The sequence below is a fragment of the Mobula hypostoma genome, chromosome 6 (genome assembly GCF_963921235.1).
Source record: "Mobula hypostoma chromosome 6, sMobHyp1.1, whole genome shotgun sequence".
Lineage (NCBI taxonomy): Eukaryota > Metazoa > Chordata > Chondrichthyes > Myliobatiformes > Myliobatidae > Mobula > Mobula hypostoma.
The window spans coordinates 142746553-142768479 of record NC_086102.1 but is presented as its reverse complement, the minus strand read 5'-3'; the positions used below and the strand labels follow the sequence as shown (position 1 = coordinate 142768479).

Below are 21927 nucleotides of genomic sequence, written 5' to 3'. Positions count from 1 at the left end.
ACATTCTAATCAGATCATTGATTTGAAGACTACACTAGAGAAAGCTGCAAATCAGCCCACAGCTCCACGAGAGAGGTGGGGGACTGCAGAGAGTAATTTCTGTATTTCAGTGTTTAATGTGCTGTGTCTAATACAGAAGCTGTTAGTTCCACGACGCAAGAATGTTGAGTGCTGCTAAATGGTCATCCCAAGAGGATGGCTTTCCAGTCAGTGCTTAGGGTATTGAGTGGACAACGAAGGGAGGATGTCCAATGCCTGCAGGTATGTGCATGAGCAGCAAAGAGGATAACTCTTTCCATTCTGTTTCAGTTTTATTCTCCCACTAACTATTGTTCATTCCTTTACCAACTATTTTTAACAACTTTACTTTCCATCCATCCTATCTCACATGAATTATCCTCGCTAAAAATAATTTTTGTGTGGAATTCTTTTCCTGACCTGGTTCCTCCTCCTGTTTCTAATATTCGTTTTGGGAGAGTAAACAATTGTCTAAAAACTAACATGGAATAGCAGTTTTGCAGTCCACTGATTAAGTCACAATAGAAATGTTGAATTGTTACACCAAAGAAATATTCTAGTCATTCTGTATATTTACATCAAACATAGTGGAGTTGTTCTGAAAAGGTGCAAGTAATGGCAAATGTCAGTTTTTTTAAAAATTAAAATTAATTCTTGCTCCATTGTTTGTTATTTTCTAGACAAAGAATCCGGTCTTTTCAATATCAGGCAGGTTCTATAACTACCTGACAGAATGCACTCTGAAGTAAATTTGTAATTGTATCAAGATACTGAAATATAATAATGCACCTCAATGCCACATTCATTACTTTGTCAACATATGCAGATGTGTTTAAAGTCATGATCTGCAACTCCCATTCTTAGGTCTTATGCTCCAAGCAATTTTTAAGTGTTTCCCATATTCCAATAGCCAAATATGCATTTTGACAAGAACAATTGGATACTCTACTCACTCTGTCCTTACCTAATAGATTAAACTGTGAATTACTGGAGTTCTGCTTCTGGGATTCTGGTGAATTTTGGCATGTCTTCCTTTTAAATGACATGAATAAGTGCTCACAGAGTTCTTCTGGGATTTCTGCCTCCAGATATGTCTTCATGAATAATCTGAAACCTTCGTAATCTATAGGCTGATGACAAGGAAAAATGGTATTTAAGCAAACATATAAAGCTAACAATTTACTTTATATTATATAAGCACTGAATGTTAGGTCACAAGTTAAATTGAATTAAAAAACAAAGAAGAATAGTTCCAAGTTCCTGTCATCTGCTTTAATGAATCATTATTTTAAGAAGAATATTGAAGAAAGTCAGGCTGTATTCTACTCATGTGATTTTCATTTCTTTGTGATACTTAGTATTCCATATTAATACTCTACATATGCAGGTCCCTTCAGGAAAATATTCAGTCATAATCATAAAATCAACGCTGACATGATGCCACAAATAATTGGTCCGTGCAGAAGGGGTAGAAGGAAAACAGAAGGCCACGATCTGGCATTGACTGCTAAATCTGCTACATAATTTATATTAAAGGAATCTATTATTATCACAAGTAAACTTTTTGTCCTGATAATTATTTTATCATGATAGAATGTATTAATATAAACTGCATACTTACTGCCAACTCATTAAACTGAGTATCGGTTAGCCCATATGCCACAGAATTAAACACACCAAAAAGCCCAATATTTAATGAGCATCGATATTTTCATGCAATGCTAAATAATGCATGCAGCTTTCAGAACCTGGCACAGCTATCGTTAACCATGATTACAACTGTTGTCATAAAAAATTAAATAATTCATTTAAAATAGAACACATAATTGGAAAACAATATAGAAAAAAATGCCAAATTTGAAAGCAAATTTAAAGTTCCTTTATATTTATGCAAATAGTACATGATATTCTATTGTACTGCAAAATCTAATGAAATTAAAGATAGCAAAATTGAAATTGATTAGCTGATACTTCGGAAGGAATGGTGGATTCCATTGTAGCTATCAAGACGTACACCAATGAAACAAAGTCTGTGACTACAATCAATTTTCTTTTTTTTTAATTTTATTTTTATTTGGATAAGGAATTCACAAATATCATGTACTTTTTTCACACATATAACCTTTTCCATTTTTTTATATGTATAAAACTATAATTATTTATACATTCTTAAGTACACATTGAGATGATATAAAAGGAAATTAGACACTTAAATAGATAATTATGTACTATGGTAATTCTAAACTATTAGGCTAAGTAATGGTATTAGTTGTTAAGAAAAATAGTAATAATAGTTTCTATATAACTCTTCTGGACCATTTCTACTGGTCCAAAATGTTGTATGTAAGCCTATGTAACAACCATTGTAGGTGTTTATATCCTAATTTGTTCATGCTTGCTCCTGCCCACAGACATAATTATCCAATCCCTATGTACTTATTTACTTAATTTTTCCATTTTTTATTCCTTTCCCGACTACAATCAATTTTCATGTTTTTATAGAACAGCATTCTTAGGTTCTTGGGGTTCTTAGGCCCGTGATACTGAGCCAACTTTTACCCTACTCCAAGATCAATAATCTAACCCACCCTTCCCACATAGCACTCCAATTTTCTTTCATCCATGTGCCCTTCTAAAAGTCTCTTAAATGCCCTTAATTTCTCTGCCTCTACCACCACCTCGGCAGTGTGTTAAACACACCCACCACTCTCCATGGAAATGAAACTTCCTCTAATATTTCCCCTATAATTTCTTCCAATCACTTTAAAATTATGCTCTCTTATATTACCCATGAATAATACTAGAGGGCATAAATCTTGGGCATAATTTGTTCAATCTATTTTTGTGTTTGCATTTTCTCTTAAAGGATCTTGCCCACATTGGAGGTCAAATTAGGAATGGAAGTAACCCTCGTTAATGGAAGTAACCCACAGAAGAGGCGAAGCGGAGTAATGATGGCACTAAATGGCGACACCTCTGCTTGCATCTTCGGAAACAGCTCTATTTCCATCTTTAATATCCTTATTTTTCCCTTTCAGGGTTCCTTTGAAGACCCTGACCTGGAGCTACACACTCACTTCGGTTCTTTTCAGGAATGGGACCCGCTCTCAGGGTTTCATAACCGGCCATTGTTTGGCACGTCAAGTGCTCAGCCTCAGAGTCTGGCTCAGATTTGGAAGCCTAGGATCTCGGGGCTCTGGAGACGGGCGGATCGAGGGTCAGTGTCACGGCAGGAAACCCGTGTGTCGTTGGGGGAGTTGGAATATCTACGGCTGTGTACCCGGAGACCCGGGATCTTTGAGATCTTTCTGGCAACAGAGCTCAAAAAAAAAGCAATGCACTTTTAACATCGTAAAGCAGCAAGTTGTTTGTTATGTCTCCCTGCCCACTGGGAAAATGGAGACATCTCCTTCTCCCTTATTAGGGAGGGGGGGAAGGGGGAGAAGGGGGAGAAGGGGGGAAGGGGGGGAAGGGGAGAGAGAGAGCGAGAGAGACACACACACACACACACACACACACACACACTCTGAGGTATGTCGTATACCAGGTGAAACGCAAAGTGCAAGTCTGTGTCTATGCTATTGCTTTGCTCATGCTTGAATGCTTGGTGGCTGGTGCCAATGTTTTTTGTCCCTCGGTGGGGGGAGGGGGGGGATTGTTGCTTGCTGCCACTTACGCACAGGAGGAAGGAATGCTGGGGGGGTACTTTGGGGTTCTAACATTTAACTGTCATTCACTCTTTGGGGCACTACTCTGATTTTGTGGATGGTTGCGAAGAGAATGCGTTTCAGGATGTATATTGTATACATTTCTCTGACATTAAATTGGACCTTTGAATCTTTGTTAGCTATTCTTCAGAGCTGCTTAATTATAGGAAGCAACCATAGCAAAATCCATTTTTGCCTGGATTTTCTTACAGATTCTACAACAGTGGACTACTTCACGATATGGAGGTGACAGATAGGTTAAATTCAAGAAAAACGACATGATAGCAATCCCCAACACGAGAAAATCTGTAGATGTTGTAAATCCAAAGCAACACACACAAAATGCTGGAGGAACTCAGCAGGCTAACCAGCATCTATGGTAAAGAGTAAACAGTTGACGTTACGGGCCAAGACCGTTCATAAGAAATGAAGCCTGATACTAATCTCCTTCTGGTCAAGACCAGGATAGGAGTCTTTGACCAAACCTAACCCTATCCTATCCACGTACCTTGTAACTTTCCAAATGTCTTTTAAATGTTGTAATCATACCCACCTCTACCATTTTCTCTGGCATTCAGAATATTAAATGACAAATATTCATACGCTGAACCATTTATTAAACAGCAGGGATATATCTTTAAAGATGTTTTAATACAGGAGACGGACACCCTTTCCTGATTTCATCATGAAGATTTCAATGAGGGCCAATAAACATGAGCATTCATTCAATGTCTTCCTCTGTGTAGCTAAAATGGTACAGACCTAGAATCATTCTGAGACACATTTAGTTGCTTTTCATTAATGTTTAGTGCTTAAAAGTAGCATGTAATATGTGGCAGCAACAGCAAGGCTGTCAGTAGTTGCCTTTTTTAGGTAAGCTAAGCAGCTAACTTTGCCTTTTCATGTGCCATTAAACATGGAAATTCAGGATATCTCTGTCAATACCTTTCCAAGGGTCTCCGCAATCACAGGCATGTAATACAGTGAGGTTGGATCTCTTAACTTGTTAGCAATATTTGCGACTTGTCAGTTCAAATGCGGCTAATTTTTTAATGGAATAACATCTTAACAATTGAGGCATGGGAAACTTGCTTTTGTAAGTATGGCATCTTAGTCCTGGAAACTATAGTCACAATTGTCATTTTTTTTTTAAAGGTGTTATCTCTTTCCCTCTTATCTCTACTGTACCTAATTTTACATTGAATTGAATACTGTAGTTCACACTGCCTGGTTTAGATTCTGAATGTATCAAGAATTCTTCAACCTGACTGCAAACTTATCCTTTATGCCCTTTTCATACAGGTGTCATTTATTCTTTTCAGAAAACCTTCCTGTTTTGGCTTTCTAAAAATGGAAAGTTGTGATGCAGGGCCCACAGGATGTTCTTGGCAAGTGTTAATTGCAAAACATGTTAAGTGCTGATGTTTACCATTGAACTAAATCAGGGCCAGTTTTGTTTTCAGAAGTTTAACAACTTCAATTATCTTGCAGACATGAGAGACTCAAAGTAAATTTATTATCAATGTACATATATGTCAACCCTGGGATTCATGATCTTGCAGGCATTCACTGTAGATACAAAGAAACACCACAGGATCAATGAAAAGCACACATAGGTCGGACAAGTAACGCATGTACAATAGACAGCAAATTGTGCAAATATGAAATATAATAACCTGGAGCAAACTGCTGGAGGAACCCTGTGGCTGAAGCAGAAGGCTTGAAATGTTGACCTTCTATCTGCCTCCACAGATGCTGCTTGACCTACTGGTAGGGTTGCCAACTTTCTCGCTCCCAAATAAGGGACAAAAGTAACAGTCAAATACGGGACACTTGTGTTTACCCCAGAAAGACTACCATGACCAAGAAGCCTTGCACGGGCACCTGTGTGCGCATGCGTGTATGTGCCGATTTTTTTTCTACAAATCGGTTTTGGCTTAATCTTCCTGGTTCTGTTAAGTGAAACTACACTGTACATACATTATTTCTACACTATATAGGCTGTGTATTTATTATATCATTCCTGCTTTTACTATATGTTAGTGTTATTTTAGGTTTTATGTGTCATTTGGTATGATTTGGTAGGTTACTTTTTGGGTCTGGGAACGCTCAGAAATATTTCCCTTATAAATTAATGATAATTGCTTCTTCGCTTTACACCATTTTGGCTTACAAATGGTTTCATAGCACGGGAAATACGGGACAAGGGCGGTCCGTATGGGACAAACCAATTTAGCCCAATATATGGAATGTCCCGGTTAATACAGGAGAGTTGACAACCCTACCTACTGGGTTCCTCCAACAGTTTCAAGTCAAATTTATAGTCATTTAACTATATACGTGTATAGCATCAAAGAAGACAACGTTTCTCTGAACAAGGGTGCAAAGCACAGTAATACACATAGTACACGATCTCCAGATCAATTACACATAAAGAAACAAAGCAAAGTGTGTAAATTAAATATGGTAAGGTACAGAATAGATTAACTGGTGACACTTCGAATGTGATGCGGCAGAGAGGATGCTGGATGGATGAGTGGGGATCTTTAATAGCACTGAGGGCCCCGGCGTATGCAGCGCTCCTGATAAATGACCCTGATGGATGGTAGGGTGACCCCTATGATCCTGTCAGTTGCTCTCACTTAGTAGGGACTTCCAGCCCAATGCTAGGTTGCTCCCATACCAGACAGCTTATCAGATGTTCTCAAGGGTGCTCCTGTAAAATTAATTTAAGATAAGGGGGACGGGTGAGCCTCACTTACCTCAATCTCCTTAGGAAGTGGACGTTCTGCTGTGACTTCTTGTTACAGGGAGGTGATATTAAGGGATCAGGTGAGGTCTTCCATGATGGGAGTTCCAGGAAATTGGTGTACTTAACTCTACGAGTTATTTTGCATACTTACATAATTAGAAACATTTGAGGCTAACAGATTTAATAACATATGCTATATGAACTCACTCCTGAAGAACTAGCTTACAATTTTATGAGGAAAATATATTCCAATTTACCTTCTGTGTGGACACATTCACTAAGTAATGCACGCTCGTCAAACTGAGCAAAGCCATTACACCTTTTCAACCATCACACACAATGACCCTACCAGAAAACATTGCAGAAGGAAGTTAGGAAAGAGCTGGAATGACACCAGGAACAGACCAAAACAGCAACTGAGGGAAAAATTTTCTTCTGGTTTTCAAAATGAAGTTAATATTGAGATTTTTGGATGTATAAAAGGTGTTGTAACTGCCAGATCATTGATAAATGATGCACAAAGAAATTAGGAATACAAAGTAAAACATCACAGAACTGGACATAGACCTGAAGGCTTGAGAGATGAAGGAAAGGCCTTCCTGCAAACCATGGCATTTAATGGTGAGGGGCAAGAATTTTGGCTGGAAGATACTTATGTTGTGTTTACTGATGATGATGCTACTAAAATTTTGAAAATATAAATCAAAGAAAGAATTCCAGATAATATTTTAAATGTTGAAGCTGACGCAGAGACAGCTAAAACCATGTTTCCGGAACTTAAGAGGTGCACTACATGAAGTCACACACATTAAGAGCATTAAGCCCCAGAGGCAGTCATATCATAGAAATGGACAGTGCAGAAACAAGCCTTTACGACCCACCGTGCCCATGTCAACCATGATACCTAATCTCACCTACCTACATGAGGCCCAGATCACCCTTAACCTTTTCTATCCAAGTAGCTGTCCAAACGCTTTTTAAATACATTAGCTGTATTGTCCACACTGTCACCTCAGGCAGCTAGTTACAGATATTTAACACCATCTACATGAAAAAAAACATTTCTCTCAAAACTAATTTTCTCCCATCTCACTTCAAGCCTTTAAGTTCCAGACTCCCCTACACTGGGAAAACAACTATCTATGTCCCTTAAATTTCAGAGGCCTTTGTACGGCCATGTCAACTGCCTATATTGCAGTGTGAGCAAACCCAGCTTATCCAATCTCTCCTTACGACTACAGACCCCCATTCTAGTCAACATCCCAGTGAATCTCTTCTGCACTCTTTCTCATACTGCCACATCTTGGAGAATTGGTTTATTATTGTAACTATGCTGATCTGTATGCATGCCATCCATACAGATCACTTTATCACATCAGTGCAATAAGGCAGTACGATGGAAGAGCAGTAACAGAATGCAGAACATACTGTTGCAGTTACAGAGAACGTGGAGGAGGGAGACAAAATGGTGCAAGGCTAAACAAGGTAGATTGCAACGTCAAGAATCCACCTTAATGAACAGGAGGCCCTTCAATAGTCTCAAATAGTGGGATAGAAGCTATCCTTGAGCCGGAAGATACGTGATTCCAGGCTTTCGTATCTTCTGCCCAATGGGAGAGGGGAGAAGAGAGAAGGGCCGAGGTGGGTGGGGGCTTTTCTGAAGCACTGAGAAGTGTAGACAGAGGGGAGGCAGTGATGTATCCGGAGAGAATGCTTTCTATAGTGCACCTATACAATTGGTGAGGGTCAAAGACCATATGCCATTTTTCTTTAACCTCCCAAAGAAACACGGGTGTCAGTGAGTTTCCTTGGCCATGGCTTCTGTGGTTGGTCCAGGATAGGCTATTGGTGAGGTTCACTCATGACCTTAAAGCTCTCAACCTCAATGCCACTGACGTAAACAGGAGGATGTGCACCACATCCCCTTCCTGAAGTCAATGACCAGCTCTTATGTTTTGTTGACACCATGTCACAAGCCTTTCTATCCCCTTGCTGTATTCCAACTCATCAGCATTTGAGATGCAGCCCATCCTCTGTAAACTTGTGGATGGTGTTAGTGCGGAGCTGGCCATGCAATAGTGAGTGTATAGGGAGTAAAGTCAAGGGCTGAGGACGCAGTGTCATAGGGCACCAGAGTTGAGGAAAATTGTGGTAGTGTTGCTGCCTATCCTTATTGATTGTAGTCTGTTGGTCAGGAAGTTGAGGATCCAGTTGCAAAGGGAGGTGATGAGTATAAGAGTTGGGATATCATCGTGCAGTTGTACAAAACATCGGTCTGTCTGCATCTGGTGTATTGTGTGCTGTTCTGGCTACCACACTACAGGAAGGATGCAATAGCATTAGCAAAGGTGCAGAAGAGATTCAACACTACATTGCTGGAATGGAAGGCTGTAGTTATAAGGAGAAATTATGTAAGCTGGATTATTCTCACCAGAATGTAGGAGGGTGAGTGGTGACTTTGTAGATGTTTATAAAACTTGAGCAGCATAGGTAGGGTAGATGGTCTTTTTCCTATGGTAAGGCGGTCTAAACCTGGAATACTTGCATTTAAAGTGATAGGTGAAAAATATAAAGGACGTCTGAGGGGCAAGCTTTTCCACGTAGAGGCTGGTGGAACAAGCTGCCAGAGGTGGTGGAGACAGGTACAACCGCAATGTTTAAAAGCCACATGGACAGGCACTTGGATAGGAAGGACGCAGTGCGATGCAGCCTAAAGTGGACATATTGGATTAATGTAGAAAGGCATTGCGGCCATCATTGACAAGTCAGGCTAAAGGGCCTGTATCAGTGTTGAACAATTCTATGACTCTGTAATGATAGCCCTTTCCATATGGGCGCAGGAAGACTTGCCACAGAGAATCCTCTCATCAGTTTCCTCTGTTCTCACCAGCAATTATAGAAAGCACACACAACTCTGATAAGTACAGTCCTGACGAAGGGTCTCGGCCTGAAACGTCGACTGCACCTCCTCCTACAGATGCTGCTTGGCCTGCTGCGTTCACCAGCAACTTTGATGTATGTTGCTTGAATTTCCAGCATCTGCAGAATTCCTGTTGTTTCTGATAAGTAAAGGCTGGTGATGAGCTCGTAGCGCCCTCTGCTGACTGCAAAATCCACCCCAATATGGTCCCTCCATCCAAAAGGACAAGTGGATTAAACTTGTATGTTATTAAACAAAGCTGTTTTCGGTTTTTGTTTGGCTTTGTAACAGTAAAACATTAAACTATTTCAAAGGAAGACGCAAGAAGTCTGAAATGTCATTTATTCTAATTAACTGCAAAACATTTCAGAATCAGATTTAATATCACTGACATATTTGTTAACTTTATGACAGTACAATGAAAGAAATATAGAGCAAAATCTGAGTTACATTAAGTATATCTCTCTCTCTATATATATACATATAAAATAGATAAGTTAAAATAATAGTGCAAAGTAATAGAAATAAAGTAGTGAGGTAGTGTTCATGGGTTCAATGCCAGATGGCAGAGGGGAAGAAGCTGTTTTTGAATTGTGGAGACTTTTGTACTTCCTTTCCAACAGTAACAGTGTGAAGAGGGCATGCCTGGGTGGTAAGGATCCTTAAGTGATGGACGCCGCCTTCCTAAGGCACCACTCCTCAAAGGTGTCTTGGATAGTAGAGGCTGATACCCATGATAGAGCTGACAAGTTTTTGCAACTTATTTCAATCTTGTACAGTAGCCCCCACGCGCCCATACCAGATGCTGATGCAGCAAGTTGGTATACTCTCCACTGTACTTTTGTAGACGTTTGAGTGTTTTAGCTGAAAACCAAATCTCCTCAAACTCCTAATGAAATATAGCTGCTGTTATGCCTTCTTTATAGCTGCATCAATATGTTGCATCCAGGTTAGGTCGTCAGATATTAACACCCAGGAACTTGAAATTGCTCACTCTCTCCACTTCTGATCCCTCTACGAGGATTGATTCGTGTTTCCTAGTCTCACCCTTCCTGAAGTCCACAATCGGCTGTTTGGTCGAATGCAAGGTTGTTGCAGTGACACCACTCAACTAGCTGATTTATCTCGGTCCTGTATGCCCTTTAATCACTATGTGAAATTCTGCCAACACCCTAGCCACACAGTCATGGGTGTAGAGAGACTAGAGCACTGGGCGAAACACACATCCCTGTGGAACACCAGTGTTAATTGTCAGCGAGGTGGAGATGTTATTTCCAATTCGCACAGATTTTGGTCTTCTGGTTAAGTAGTTGAGGATCCAGCTGCAGCAGTAGGTACAGAGGACTACGTTCTGTAGCTTTTCGATCAGGACTGTAGGAATAATAGTCTTAAATGCTGAGCCACAGCCAATAAACAGCATCCTGACATAGGTATTTGCATTGTCTTGATGATTCAAGGCTGTGTGGAAAGCCATTGAGATCACATCTGCTGTAGACCTATTGTGGCGATAGACAAATGCGGTGGTTCCAGGACCTTACTGAGACAGGTGTTGATTCTAGCCTTGACCAACCTCTCAAAGCACTTCACCACCATAGTTGCATTTGTTTTTGAAGTATGCTAAAAACTATAGTGACAGAGCCAGAGGCGGGGAGATATAGATAGTTAACTCTGAAAGAGATGACAGTCAAAATAGGCCAACAGTCACATCTGTGATGTGATCATTCTAATAAACCTTTTAAAAAAAAAAGTTTACTTTTCAGCCAAATGAAGCCAACTTGGAAGTGGAAAAGAAAATTTAAGGTTGTGATGATGAAATGAATGGCATTGATTGCACAAATGTGACAGCTTTTCATCTTCTATGTAATTCAATAATCCTAATAATAGCTTATAGTGTTATGCACCATAAAAAGAGTATTTAACCCAATTCCTTTCAGGTTAAGACATATTCTAGTGTAGATATAAAATGTTTCTACAGATACAATGATAAACTCAGATATTTCGATTTCAGTGCAGGACCAGATATATTTAACAAAATATGTTGCATAATTACATACCATTTCTTTGTTAAAAATGTTTAAGTATAATTACTTTTCTTCAATAAAGTTACAATTCATGATAACAAAAACACCTTGAGCAAAATTAAATTTGGTATTGGGTCTTTAGTAGTTTAGCAATGATGCCACTGTATAGTAATAGAGATTGCTTTGTAGTGACAATGCACCTCTTACACTGAGCCATTACCATCCAGTGCAACTTGGAGCAAGAGGTATCTTTGGTGGATATGTGATGGCAAAATGAGCCCTTCGAAAATTGAAGTGTATTGCAGCATGGGTGTAAATGAAGCTACCATATTATTTGTTGCAATTTCAACTAACTACCCTGTGTCACAGAGCATTCTTATGATTTCTTATAGGAAGGTAATGGATTTTTTTTAGCAGCTAGAATCGATATCATTTGGGAACATCCAGTTAATGGAATTATTAAGGTTGACTAGTTTTAATTCAATGTGAAAAAATACATTCAGACCACAATCACAAGTTATCATATTTTGACAAAGCACAGATATTCAATTTATATATATATATTTCCACAAAAAAATAAAATTCATAATTTTCTCCAAAATAGCACAGTGGACGTTTAAGCAACACACACAAAATGCTGGAGGAACTCAGCAGGCCAGGCAGCATCTATGGAAAAGAGTACAGTCAGCATTTTGGGCTGAGGCTCTTCATCGGGACTAGGAAAAGAGAAGTCAGTATAAGAAGGTGGTAGAAGGAAGGGAGGAATAAATACAAGGTAGTAGGTGACAGGTGAAACTGGGTGGGAGGAGGGGTGAAGTAAAGAGCTGGGAAGTTGATTGGTGAAAGAGATAAAGGGTTCGAGAAGGGGGAGATCTGATAGAAGAGGACAGAATGCCATGGAAGAAAAGGAAGAGGGAGGAGCATCAGAGAGAGGTGATGGGCAAGTAAGGAGATAAGGTGAGAGAGGGATATAGGAATGGGGAAAGGTGAAGGAGGGGAATTACCGGAAGTTCAAGAAATCAATGTTCATGCCATAAGGATGGAGGCTAGCCATACAGAATACAAGGTGTTGGTCCTCCAGCCTGAGTGTGGCTTCAGTGAGGCGGCCACTGACTGACATTTGTCAAGTTACAATAAGTCATGTTTCATAACCCCTTACCCCACCCATCCTATTTCCTTAATACAATCAGATAAAAAGGATAAACAATTTTGAACACATGCAATACTAAATAAAACTATGCCATGGTCATGCACTATTAAATGCTATAAAAAAATAAAGCATATTTTATTCAGATTGTATGTCAAGAATTCAGTCATGCACTTTGCAGTCTCCTATCCAGAGAAAGAAGAATTGAAAAATCTGCAATTGTAGTTCTCGTTCACAATGGAAACACAGCTAGAATTGAGCTATTCTGCAGATTATTCATTAAATTCAAATAGAATTACTTTCTTTCACAATGGCTCTTTAGTACAAATTGCTTCATTAACAGCAGAATGGTACAGGGATTGCAAATAATGACATATCCTTCCCTGCTCCTTGAAACTTCTCAAAATATGTTGAGCCATTGAATAAAAGGTGAATGATAAAATGCAGGCAGAAAGCAGAGAGGATAAAGCAAAAAATATTGTAACATGCTTACTTGCTTTAGAATATCTTGCTTCTGCAGAGTTGTGTGAATTGAAGGACAGACAAAAAGAAAGAAAGGAAGGAAGGAAGAAATAGGTTATTGAACAGTAATAGAAAGATATGCCAAAGAATAGAAAGAATGCATATTCTTGGTAATTTTTTTCTGATTGTACATTATTACATTGTGCATCTTACAGGTTTGTAGCAAGTTTTGTAATTTGCATTTGATTAAGAGATGTATATTTTCATAACTCTGATGCTTTACCTACTCTTAAATGGACACTCTCACCTAGAATCATTATGAAGGACACATAATTTTAATATATTTATTAATATATTAACATTAACTTATTGTCATTCCAACAAAATAGCATGAGATTCTTCTGGCTTTCTTCCTCTTGAAGCACAAACAAATTAACCGCGTTTTCTAGTTCACACTCCTCTGGAAAACAATGTCTAAATATCAGATCAACACCACAGGTAATCAGTTCAGCACGTGTGACAGAGCACTTGGCAGATAAGGGACAGAGGTGGGCATACTGTACTGGCACTTGTGTTGAGAGAGACTAGGGACTGGGAAGGAATCAGTTGTGCCAGTGTTGTGGGGATGTGGTTGGGGTCTCACTGGCACTGGGGAGATGGAAAGAGGAGTGGATGGTTGGGGTCTCACTGGCACTGGGAAGATGGAAAGAGGAGTGGATATTTGGGGTCTCACTGGCACTGGGGAGATGGAAAGAGGAGTGGATGATTGGCCTGATGATGCCAAGATGGGGGATCAGGTCCAGCTCGTCCTTGTATTGAAGTCCACTGCAGTTGCTTGGCATATTCTGAGGAGATAGGGGAGGGACCTCAGGGAGTCAAGAGGTACGTGCCTCTACTTCCTTAGGAGTTTACGGTGATTCAGCATGGTATCTAAAACTTTGATAAACTTCAATAGCTGTGTAGTGGAGAGTATATTGACTGGTTTCATCATGGCCTGGTATGGAAACACCAATGCCCTTGATGAAAAACCCTACAAAAAGCAGCGGTTGCTCAGTCCATCACAGGTAAAGCCCTCCCAACCATTGAGCACATCTACATGAAACGCTGTCGCAGAAAGCAGCATCCATTATCAGGGCTGTCCACCACCCAGAATATGCTCTCCTCGCATTGCTGTCATCAGAAAGAAGGTACAAAAAAAAACCTCAGGACTTGCATCACCAGGTTCAGGAACAGTTACCACCCCTCAACCATCTGGCTATTGAACCAAAGGGGATAACTTCATTCAATTTCACTTCCCCCATCCTTGAAATGTTCCCATAACAAATGGTCTCATTTTCAAGGACTCTCCATCTCATGTTCTCAATCTTTATTATTTATCATTTTTTCTTCTGTATTTGCACAATTTGTCATCTGCACTCTGGTTGAAACCTAATTGGGCAGTCCTCATTGATTCTGTCATAGTTATTCTATGGATTTATTGAGTATGCCCACAAGGAAACGAATTTCAGGGTTGTATATGGTGACATCTGTACTTTGATAAGACATTTACTTTGAACTTTAAAAGTTAAGCCTAACAGATGATGGAAAGAGGGCTAAGGGTGAAGGAGGAATCAGCCAGTGCTTGTAGGGTATGGGTGAAGGAATGACCTAGAATATATTAGGTACATTTGGAGGAAAACAATGCTGAAGCCTAATTGGTTTTTAATGAAGTCAGATAATCCTGGTAGAATCAGAGAACCATAGCACAGAAGCAAGCCCTTTGGACCATGTTGTCCGTGCTCAATTCTCTAGTCCCATCCACCCACTCCTGACCCATAGCCCTCTATACCACTGCCAACTATGTACTTACCGAAGTTTCTCTTAAATGCTGAAATTGAACCCGCATCCACCACTACTGATGACAGCTCATTTCACATTCTCACCACCCTCTGAGTGGTTTTCCCTCGTCTCCTTAAATATTTCACCGTTTGCCCTTATGTGTGACCTTCAGTTCTCGTCTCACCCAACCTCAGTGGAAAAAGACAGCTTCCACTTACCCTATCTATACCCCTCAATTTCGTATACCTCTAGCAAATCTTCCCTCATTCTCCTACACTCCAGGGAATAAATTCCTAACCTAGGCAGCCCTTCCCTATAAGTCTGGTCCTCAAGTCCAGGCAACTTCCTTGTTAATTTTTCAAAATCATTACCTTTACCATTCTTGCATACTTGTAATTTGTCTGCAAATTTGCTTCAACTTTCTCTAGCTACTTAATGGCAACAGAATGTGCTTTGTAATGTGATTCTGTTCAAATGGAAAGGTTCCAAGTACACGAGTTCCAAAACACCAACTCAGATAAAACTAATGCTTTTAAAAGCAGTTAAAGAGCCAATGCTTTTTCTCAACGTTCTTATCTTTTTTCCCCCAAGATGACACTGAACAAAATAGTCAAGGAAAAGTGAACTACATTATACAGAGCTAAATACTACACATGCCAGTAATATGAAATGAAAGTGCTAGAAATACACGGCAAGTTAGTCAACACCTACACAAAGAGAAAAAGACAATTCAAAAACAAGAGAACAATCTGCAAATGCTGGAAATTAAAGCAACACACACAAAATGCTGGAGAAATTCAGGTCAGGCAGCATCTACGGAAAGAGTACAGTCAACATTTCAGGCCAAAACTCTTCACTAGGACTGGAGAAGGAAAAGATGAGAAGTCAGAGTAAGAAAGTGGGAGAGGGGAGGAAGACGTACAAAGCAGTAGGTGAAAGCAGGAGACGTGGAGAGGGTAGAAAGAGAAAATTAATATTTCAAGTCATCTGCTTTTGGAACATGTCACTGATGAAAGATCACTGATCCTGAACATAAGTTGTTTATAGATATAGGTGCAACAAAAATATTTTGTCTTTCCTGAAGAAAGAGTTTCTAGCAACCACTGCAAGCGTAAATGTAGCTAACGCTCACAAGGGAGTGACGTGGTGCTCGTCAATCATCATTGACATGTGTGTTGTGAATTTGATTGTTCCCATCGTTCACTCTCCAAGAATAACGTGAAAAAAGTATTTAGCCCCCACAACTAATTTCATATTTTACTATCTCATTTTCTAAATTTAAAATATATTGAAGTTTTTTGAGCTAATCTTCAAAACATTGTGCGTCATGTAAAATAAAAATTCCAAATCAACAATTTACTCAAAATTAAAAACCAAAATGGTGAGGATGAAAAAGTATTAATCTCCTTTACAATTACTATGCTAACTTTCCTCAGTAGCAATATATTACCTTAACAAATCACCCAAATTTTTGATATAGAAAATTACAGGATCACCTATTTTCAATGAATTCATTAGAATACTATAAATACTCAGGCTCTCTGTAAGATCCAACACTATGGTAGTTTTTCAACAGATCAAACTAAAATTAAGACAAAGCACTTAAGGAAAGTCCGGGAAATGATAATAGAGAAGCACAAACTTGGGGAAGGGTACAAATCCATTTCAAGAGGCAGTGAACAGACCTCAGAATTCAGTGCAATCCATCATGAAACTAAACAGACCTCAGAGGAGTCCATTATGAAAAAGATGAAAAAATATGAAACCACAAGCACCTTTGCCTAGGTCAGGTTGCCCTCTAAACTTAGTCACTGGAGAAGAATATCACTTGTAAGAGAGTCTACTGTGACACCAACAGTCAATCTAAGTGGCTGCAACTGGAGATGAAGTTCATGGCTCCAGGATCTCTCAGGCCTTGTACAAAAAGAGTATCTATTGAAAAGAGTCAAGGAAAAATGACCTGGCTTAAAAAAACATTTCTTTTCCTGTAAAGATTTTGTAAAAAGTGTCATTTAGAAGATAATATCAAGATGTGGAAGAAGGTCTTACAGTCAGATGAGACGAAAGTGGAAATTTTTGGCTTTAACACTAAGCAATACGTCTAGCATAAATCCAATACTGCGCATCAGCCAGGTAACATCATTGCTACTGTAAAGTATGGTGGAGGTAGCATCATGCTATGGGGATGCTTTTTCAACAGCAGGGACTGGAAATCTGGGTAGGATTGATGTGAAGATAAATGCTGCTAAATACAGAGAGATCGTGCATAAGATCCTGCTAACCTCTGCCAGAAAATTTAAACTGGGGAGGAAGTTCTTCTTTCAGTAGTACAACAACCCAAAGCACTCTGCTAGAGCAACCATGCACTTCAAATGAAGAAAAGTGATGTCCTTGAGTGGCCCAGTCAGAGTCCTGATCTTAACCCAATCAAACATCTCTGATTGCTGTCCATCACTGCTCCCCAACTAACCTGGCACAGATTGAGCAATTTTACAAGTAGGAACAGTCAAATCTTGCTCAATCATGTTGTGCAAAGCTAATGGAAACTTATCCAAAAAGACTACTGGCTGTAATAGCTGCAAGAGGTGGTTCAACTAAGCGCTGAGCAAAGGGGGATGAATTCTTTTGAACTGCTGACAATTCAGTTTTTGAATTTTTAGTTTTTCATGCTTTACAATTTTCCCTGTTTTTTGGACTCTACTGTGAAAAGAGTAGCATGCGGTTCACAAATAAAAATCCTGTTATATTGATCAAAATCTCTGGTCGTAATACTCATTTATGTGAACAAAGTGTTGGGGCCCGAATACTTTTTTAAGGCACTGCAGCAAAGGCCTACTAGCAAAGTTGAGGGAGAAAATAGCTAGGTAAACATCTCCATGTTCTGTTCAACATTGTATTTTGATTACTTAAGATGAAGAACAATAGTATTTTTCAAATTTAAGAGCTGCCTTTTAATGTATCATTCTGATATTCAAAACAATAACAAAATTAAAGTTCAAAATAAATTCTATTAGCAAAGTACATATACATCACTATATACGATCCTGAGATTCATTTCCTTATGGACATACTCAATGAATCTATAGAATAATAACCTTATCAGAATCAATGAAAAACAAATTGTGCAAATACAAAAAGCAATAATAATAAATAAATAAATAAACAATACCAAGAATCTGAGATGAAGAATCCTTGATAGTGAGTCCGTTGGTTGTGGGAACATTTCACTTGCGGGGCAAGTGAAGTTGAGTGAAGTTATCCCCTTTGGTTCAAGAGCCTGATGGTTGAGGGGTAGTAACTGTTCCTGAACCTGGTGGTGTGAGTCCTGAGGCTCTTGTACATTCTTCCTGATGGCAGCAGCGAGATAAAGCAAGTCCTGTGTGGTGGGAGTCCCTTTTGATGGATGCTGCTTTCCTATGACAGTGTTTTATGTAGGTGTGCTCAATGGTTGGGAGGGCTTTACCCGTGATGGACTGGGCCGTATTCACTACTTTTTGGAGGATTTTACATTCAGGGCATTAGTGGCTCCATACCAGGCTGTGATACATCCAGTCAATATACTCTCCACTACACATCTACAGAAGCTTGTCAAAGTTTTAGATGACATGTTGAATTTCCGCAAACTCCTAAGGAAGTAGAGATGCTGCCGTGGTTTCTTCATAATTGTACTTATGTGCTGGGGCCAGTACAGTCCTCCGAAATAATATTACTCAGCATTTAAATCTGCCAACCCTCTCCACCACTGATCCCCTAATGACGACCAGCGCATGGACCTCTAGTTTCCTTCTCCTGGTCTAATTAACTCCTTGGTCTTGCTGACCTTGAGTGAGTTGTTGTTGTTGTTGTGGCACCACTCAGCCAAATTTTCAATCCCCCTCCCATATGCTGATTCTTTGCCACCTTTGATTCAGCCTACAACAGTGGTGGCATCAGCAAACTTGAATATGGTATTGGAGCTGTACTTAGCTGCAAATTCAAAATATACTCTGGAGAAATAAATGTTTCTAACAGTTTTTTAAAAAAGTTTTCTCTTCAGGTCCTGAAGAAGGGTCTCAGTTCAAAACCTGGCTGTTTATCCTTTTCCATAGATACTGCCCAGCCTGCTGAGTCCCTCCAGCATTTTGTGTGGGTTACTGTTGTAACATGTGGCTTTTTGAGCTACTGTTACCTTCCTGCCAGCTTGAACCAGTCTGCCCATTCTCCTCTGACCTCTCTCATTAACAAGGTGTTTTTACCTACAGAACTGCCGCTCACTGGATTTGTTTTTGTTTCTCGCACCATTCTCTGTAATCTCTGGAGCAGTTGTGCATGAAAATCCCAAAAGATCAGCAGTTTCTGACGTATTCCAACCACACAGTATGGCACCAACAATTATTTCATGGTCAGTCACTTAGATCACATTTCCTCCTCATTCTGATGTTTGGTTTGAACAACAATGCTGTCACATGATGGGCTGATTACATATTTGCATTAACTAGGTGTACAGGCTTACACAATAAAGTGGCCATTGAGTGTATGTATTCCTATGTTTTTATTTCTGGTGATATGTTGCTCAGTGTTCAATGGAATATAGTTTTAACAAGGGTAGAAAATACAAGAATCACATATTACTTCTACCCAGGTTACAATCACCCAACCTCTGCCATGTGGGAACATGGTTCACAGCTGCATTTCTGACTTGCAAACTGCTCAGGTTATGAATAGTTCACAGGAATGTAACCCTGCCTTGCAGCCAATATTTGCGAGGAGAACAGCACTTTCTCTGCAAATGGCAACTGACCTGGCAAGATTCCACTCATTGCTGCTTGTTACAAAATCCAGCACAGCAGAATCCATCATATTAAACTTGCAATTATATAGCACCTTTAATGACCTTAGAATGTCCCAGGGTATTTTACAGCCAATTAATTACGACTATGACTACTTTGTTAGTATAATATAACATGATAGTCACCAGTTGCACATCTCCAAAATGTAGCAGTTTTATCAACTTCTTTTTCAACATCAGCCCGTTTTTTTAAAAAACTTATGTAAATTGGGAGACAGACATTGGTCAGGATACCAAGGGCAAATCTCTAAAACTTAGTGCCAGAGGATTCTTTCTATCCACAAGTGAATAGATGGCTTTTGGTTTAAGGTCTCATCTGCAGACCATCTCTTCATCAGTGAAGCACTCTATCAGCACTACATTACAGTCTCAGTCCAGATTTCTATATTCATCTCTAGAATGGGACTTGGACCCAAGAACTTCTAATTACCAAACGGGCAACACCTACAGTAGTGAAGCTGATCAGTTAAATATACCATTAGATACAAACCAAGGACCTTTCATATCCTCAGCAATCCATGGGAGACTTCAGGTTAAGCCAGGATGAGCTAATGAGTACAAATTTACTCCAGAATTATAACTCTCTGATCTCAAAAGACTAAAAAAAGAGCAGTTAATTATAGACATTGCAGCAATCGGTTTAATGTGGTAATTTTTAAGTCTTCAAATAGAAGTCATCCACAAATCTATCCAAAACATGTTCAAATACTATTCCCATGGTTATTTTGCAAATCACATAAGTAGACTGTAAGCCTTTGAGAAAGCTTCCTTGAAAGCTTCTTTACTAAGTATTTGTAGGAGCAAATTGAAAGGCCACACGTTGATATTCAAAATAATGGGCGATTTACTAAAAACTAGTGCACATAAGGATACCAGACAAAGCTGATCTATTCGGGACTGAATTTGGGCTTTTATATTCTCAGTTCATGAGATTACCAGTAAAACTACATTTTAATAACAGAAGGAAGACTTAAATAATAAGACTAGGTCCTGATTACAGAATAGAATGATTATCCACAGGTCTACAGCAAATCCAACTTTGTACAATGGGTACACGCCAGTGAAGTTCTTGAAATCTGGATGTCATCACTGCTGTATTCCATCTCTCTAATTCTAGGCTTTGTCTGCAGCTCCCTGTTACCAATTAGTACAATCTACATACCTATTTCCTAGTCATTGGCTCTTACTAATCCTTCCTCTACATCAGACCCCCCACCACCCCCCAGGCCCTTGGTCTAGAATGTCGGACTCCTACCTGTAGTCTGGTTTGGCCTATGAAATGACCGTCCCTCTAATGCCAAAGTTTTACCTGGCCCACAATCTGCACACAACGATAGACAAGTCATTAAATAATCAACTGTACAACAAGTCGGAACTACCGGCCTGTCAGGATTTGTCTACCGAGCAGAAGATCAAAGAGTTAGTTGGAGACAGTTCATCAAGGACTTCATGCGCTAGGTTTAAAAAGCGACTGCAGACTGTAAGGACTTGTCTGCTGAATGGTAGATTGCTAAATTATTAATTATCCAAGCAAAGGGCAATAAAAAGGTGTAAGCAGAGCAGCCAGTTGGGAGCAGACGTTGGAATGGCCAGTACAGCATGGGTGCACAATTGAAAATGGTGATGAATACAGGACTGAAGCTGTTATATTTGAATGCATACAGTATACGAATAAGGTAGATCATCTTGTATGGAGCTTAAAGTAAAGGAATTCTTAGGAGGTAGTGATCATAATATGATAGAATTCACACTGAGCGGGAAATGCAAAGCTGGAAGTATCAATGTTACAGTGGAGCAAAGATAATTACAGAGACTTGAGAGAAGAGTAGGCCAAAGGAAAATGGAAGGGGACACGAGCAGGGATGATGGCAAAACAGCAATGGCTGGAGTTTCTGGCAGCAATTTGGAATGCGTAGGATAGATACGTCCCATAGATGAGGAAGTATTGTAAAGGTAGGATGAGGCAACGGTTACCAACAAGCGTGTTTTGTAATAATATCAATAATATTTGAGTAATATTTTAACTGTATTGCTTGATTAAGCATTCCTTGTTTAAATAATTCATTATAGTTATATGAATGAAGTACATGAATGGAATATGTCACCACGCCACCACATGATATGTGCGTGCCTCGCTTAAAGTAAAAACAAAGTTAGATACATTTCTCCAGACTCCCTTGTGTTTATTTGGATAAGTCTTATGTTTTGGAGAGGGTATATTATATAGCAAAAATAAGTGGGAAGTTAGAGGACT

At 39.4% G+C, this 21927-nt stretch overlaps 1 protein-coding gene across 4 annotated transcripts in view; it reads right to left on the bottom strand.

Annotated features, from left to right (window-relative positions):
- LOC134348459 (diacylglycerol kinase beta) overlaps positions 1-21927 on the bottom strand; it is a 579084-nt gene that overhangs the window by 399961 nt on the left and 157196 nt on the right. For 3 of the 4 annotated variants that reach the window (XM_063051878.1, XM_063051881.1, XM_063051879.1), the window contains exons 4-5: positions 13059-13079; positions 983-1148 (exon numbers count right to left, since the gene is read on the bottom strand). In XM_063051878.1, coding sequence (XP_062907948.1) covers positions 983-1148; positions 13059-13079 — 187 coding nt within the window. The remainder of the gene's footprint in view (positions 1-982; positions 1149-13058; positions 13080-21927) is intronic. The other variant, XM_063051880.1, reaches the window with a different exon arrangement.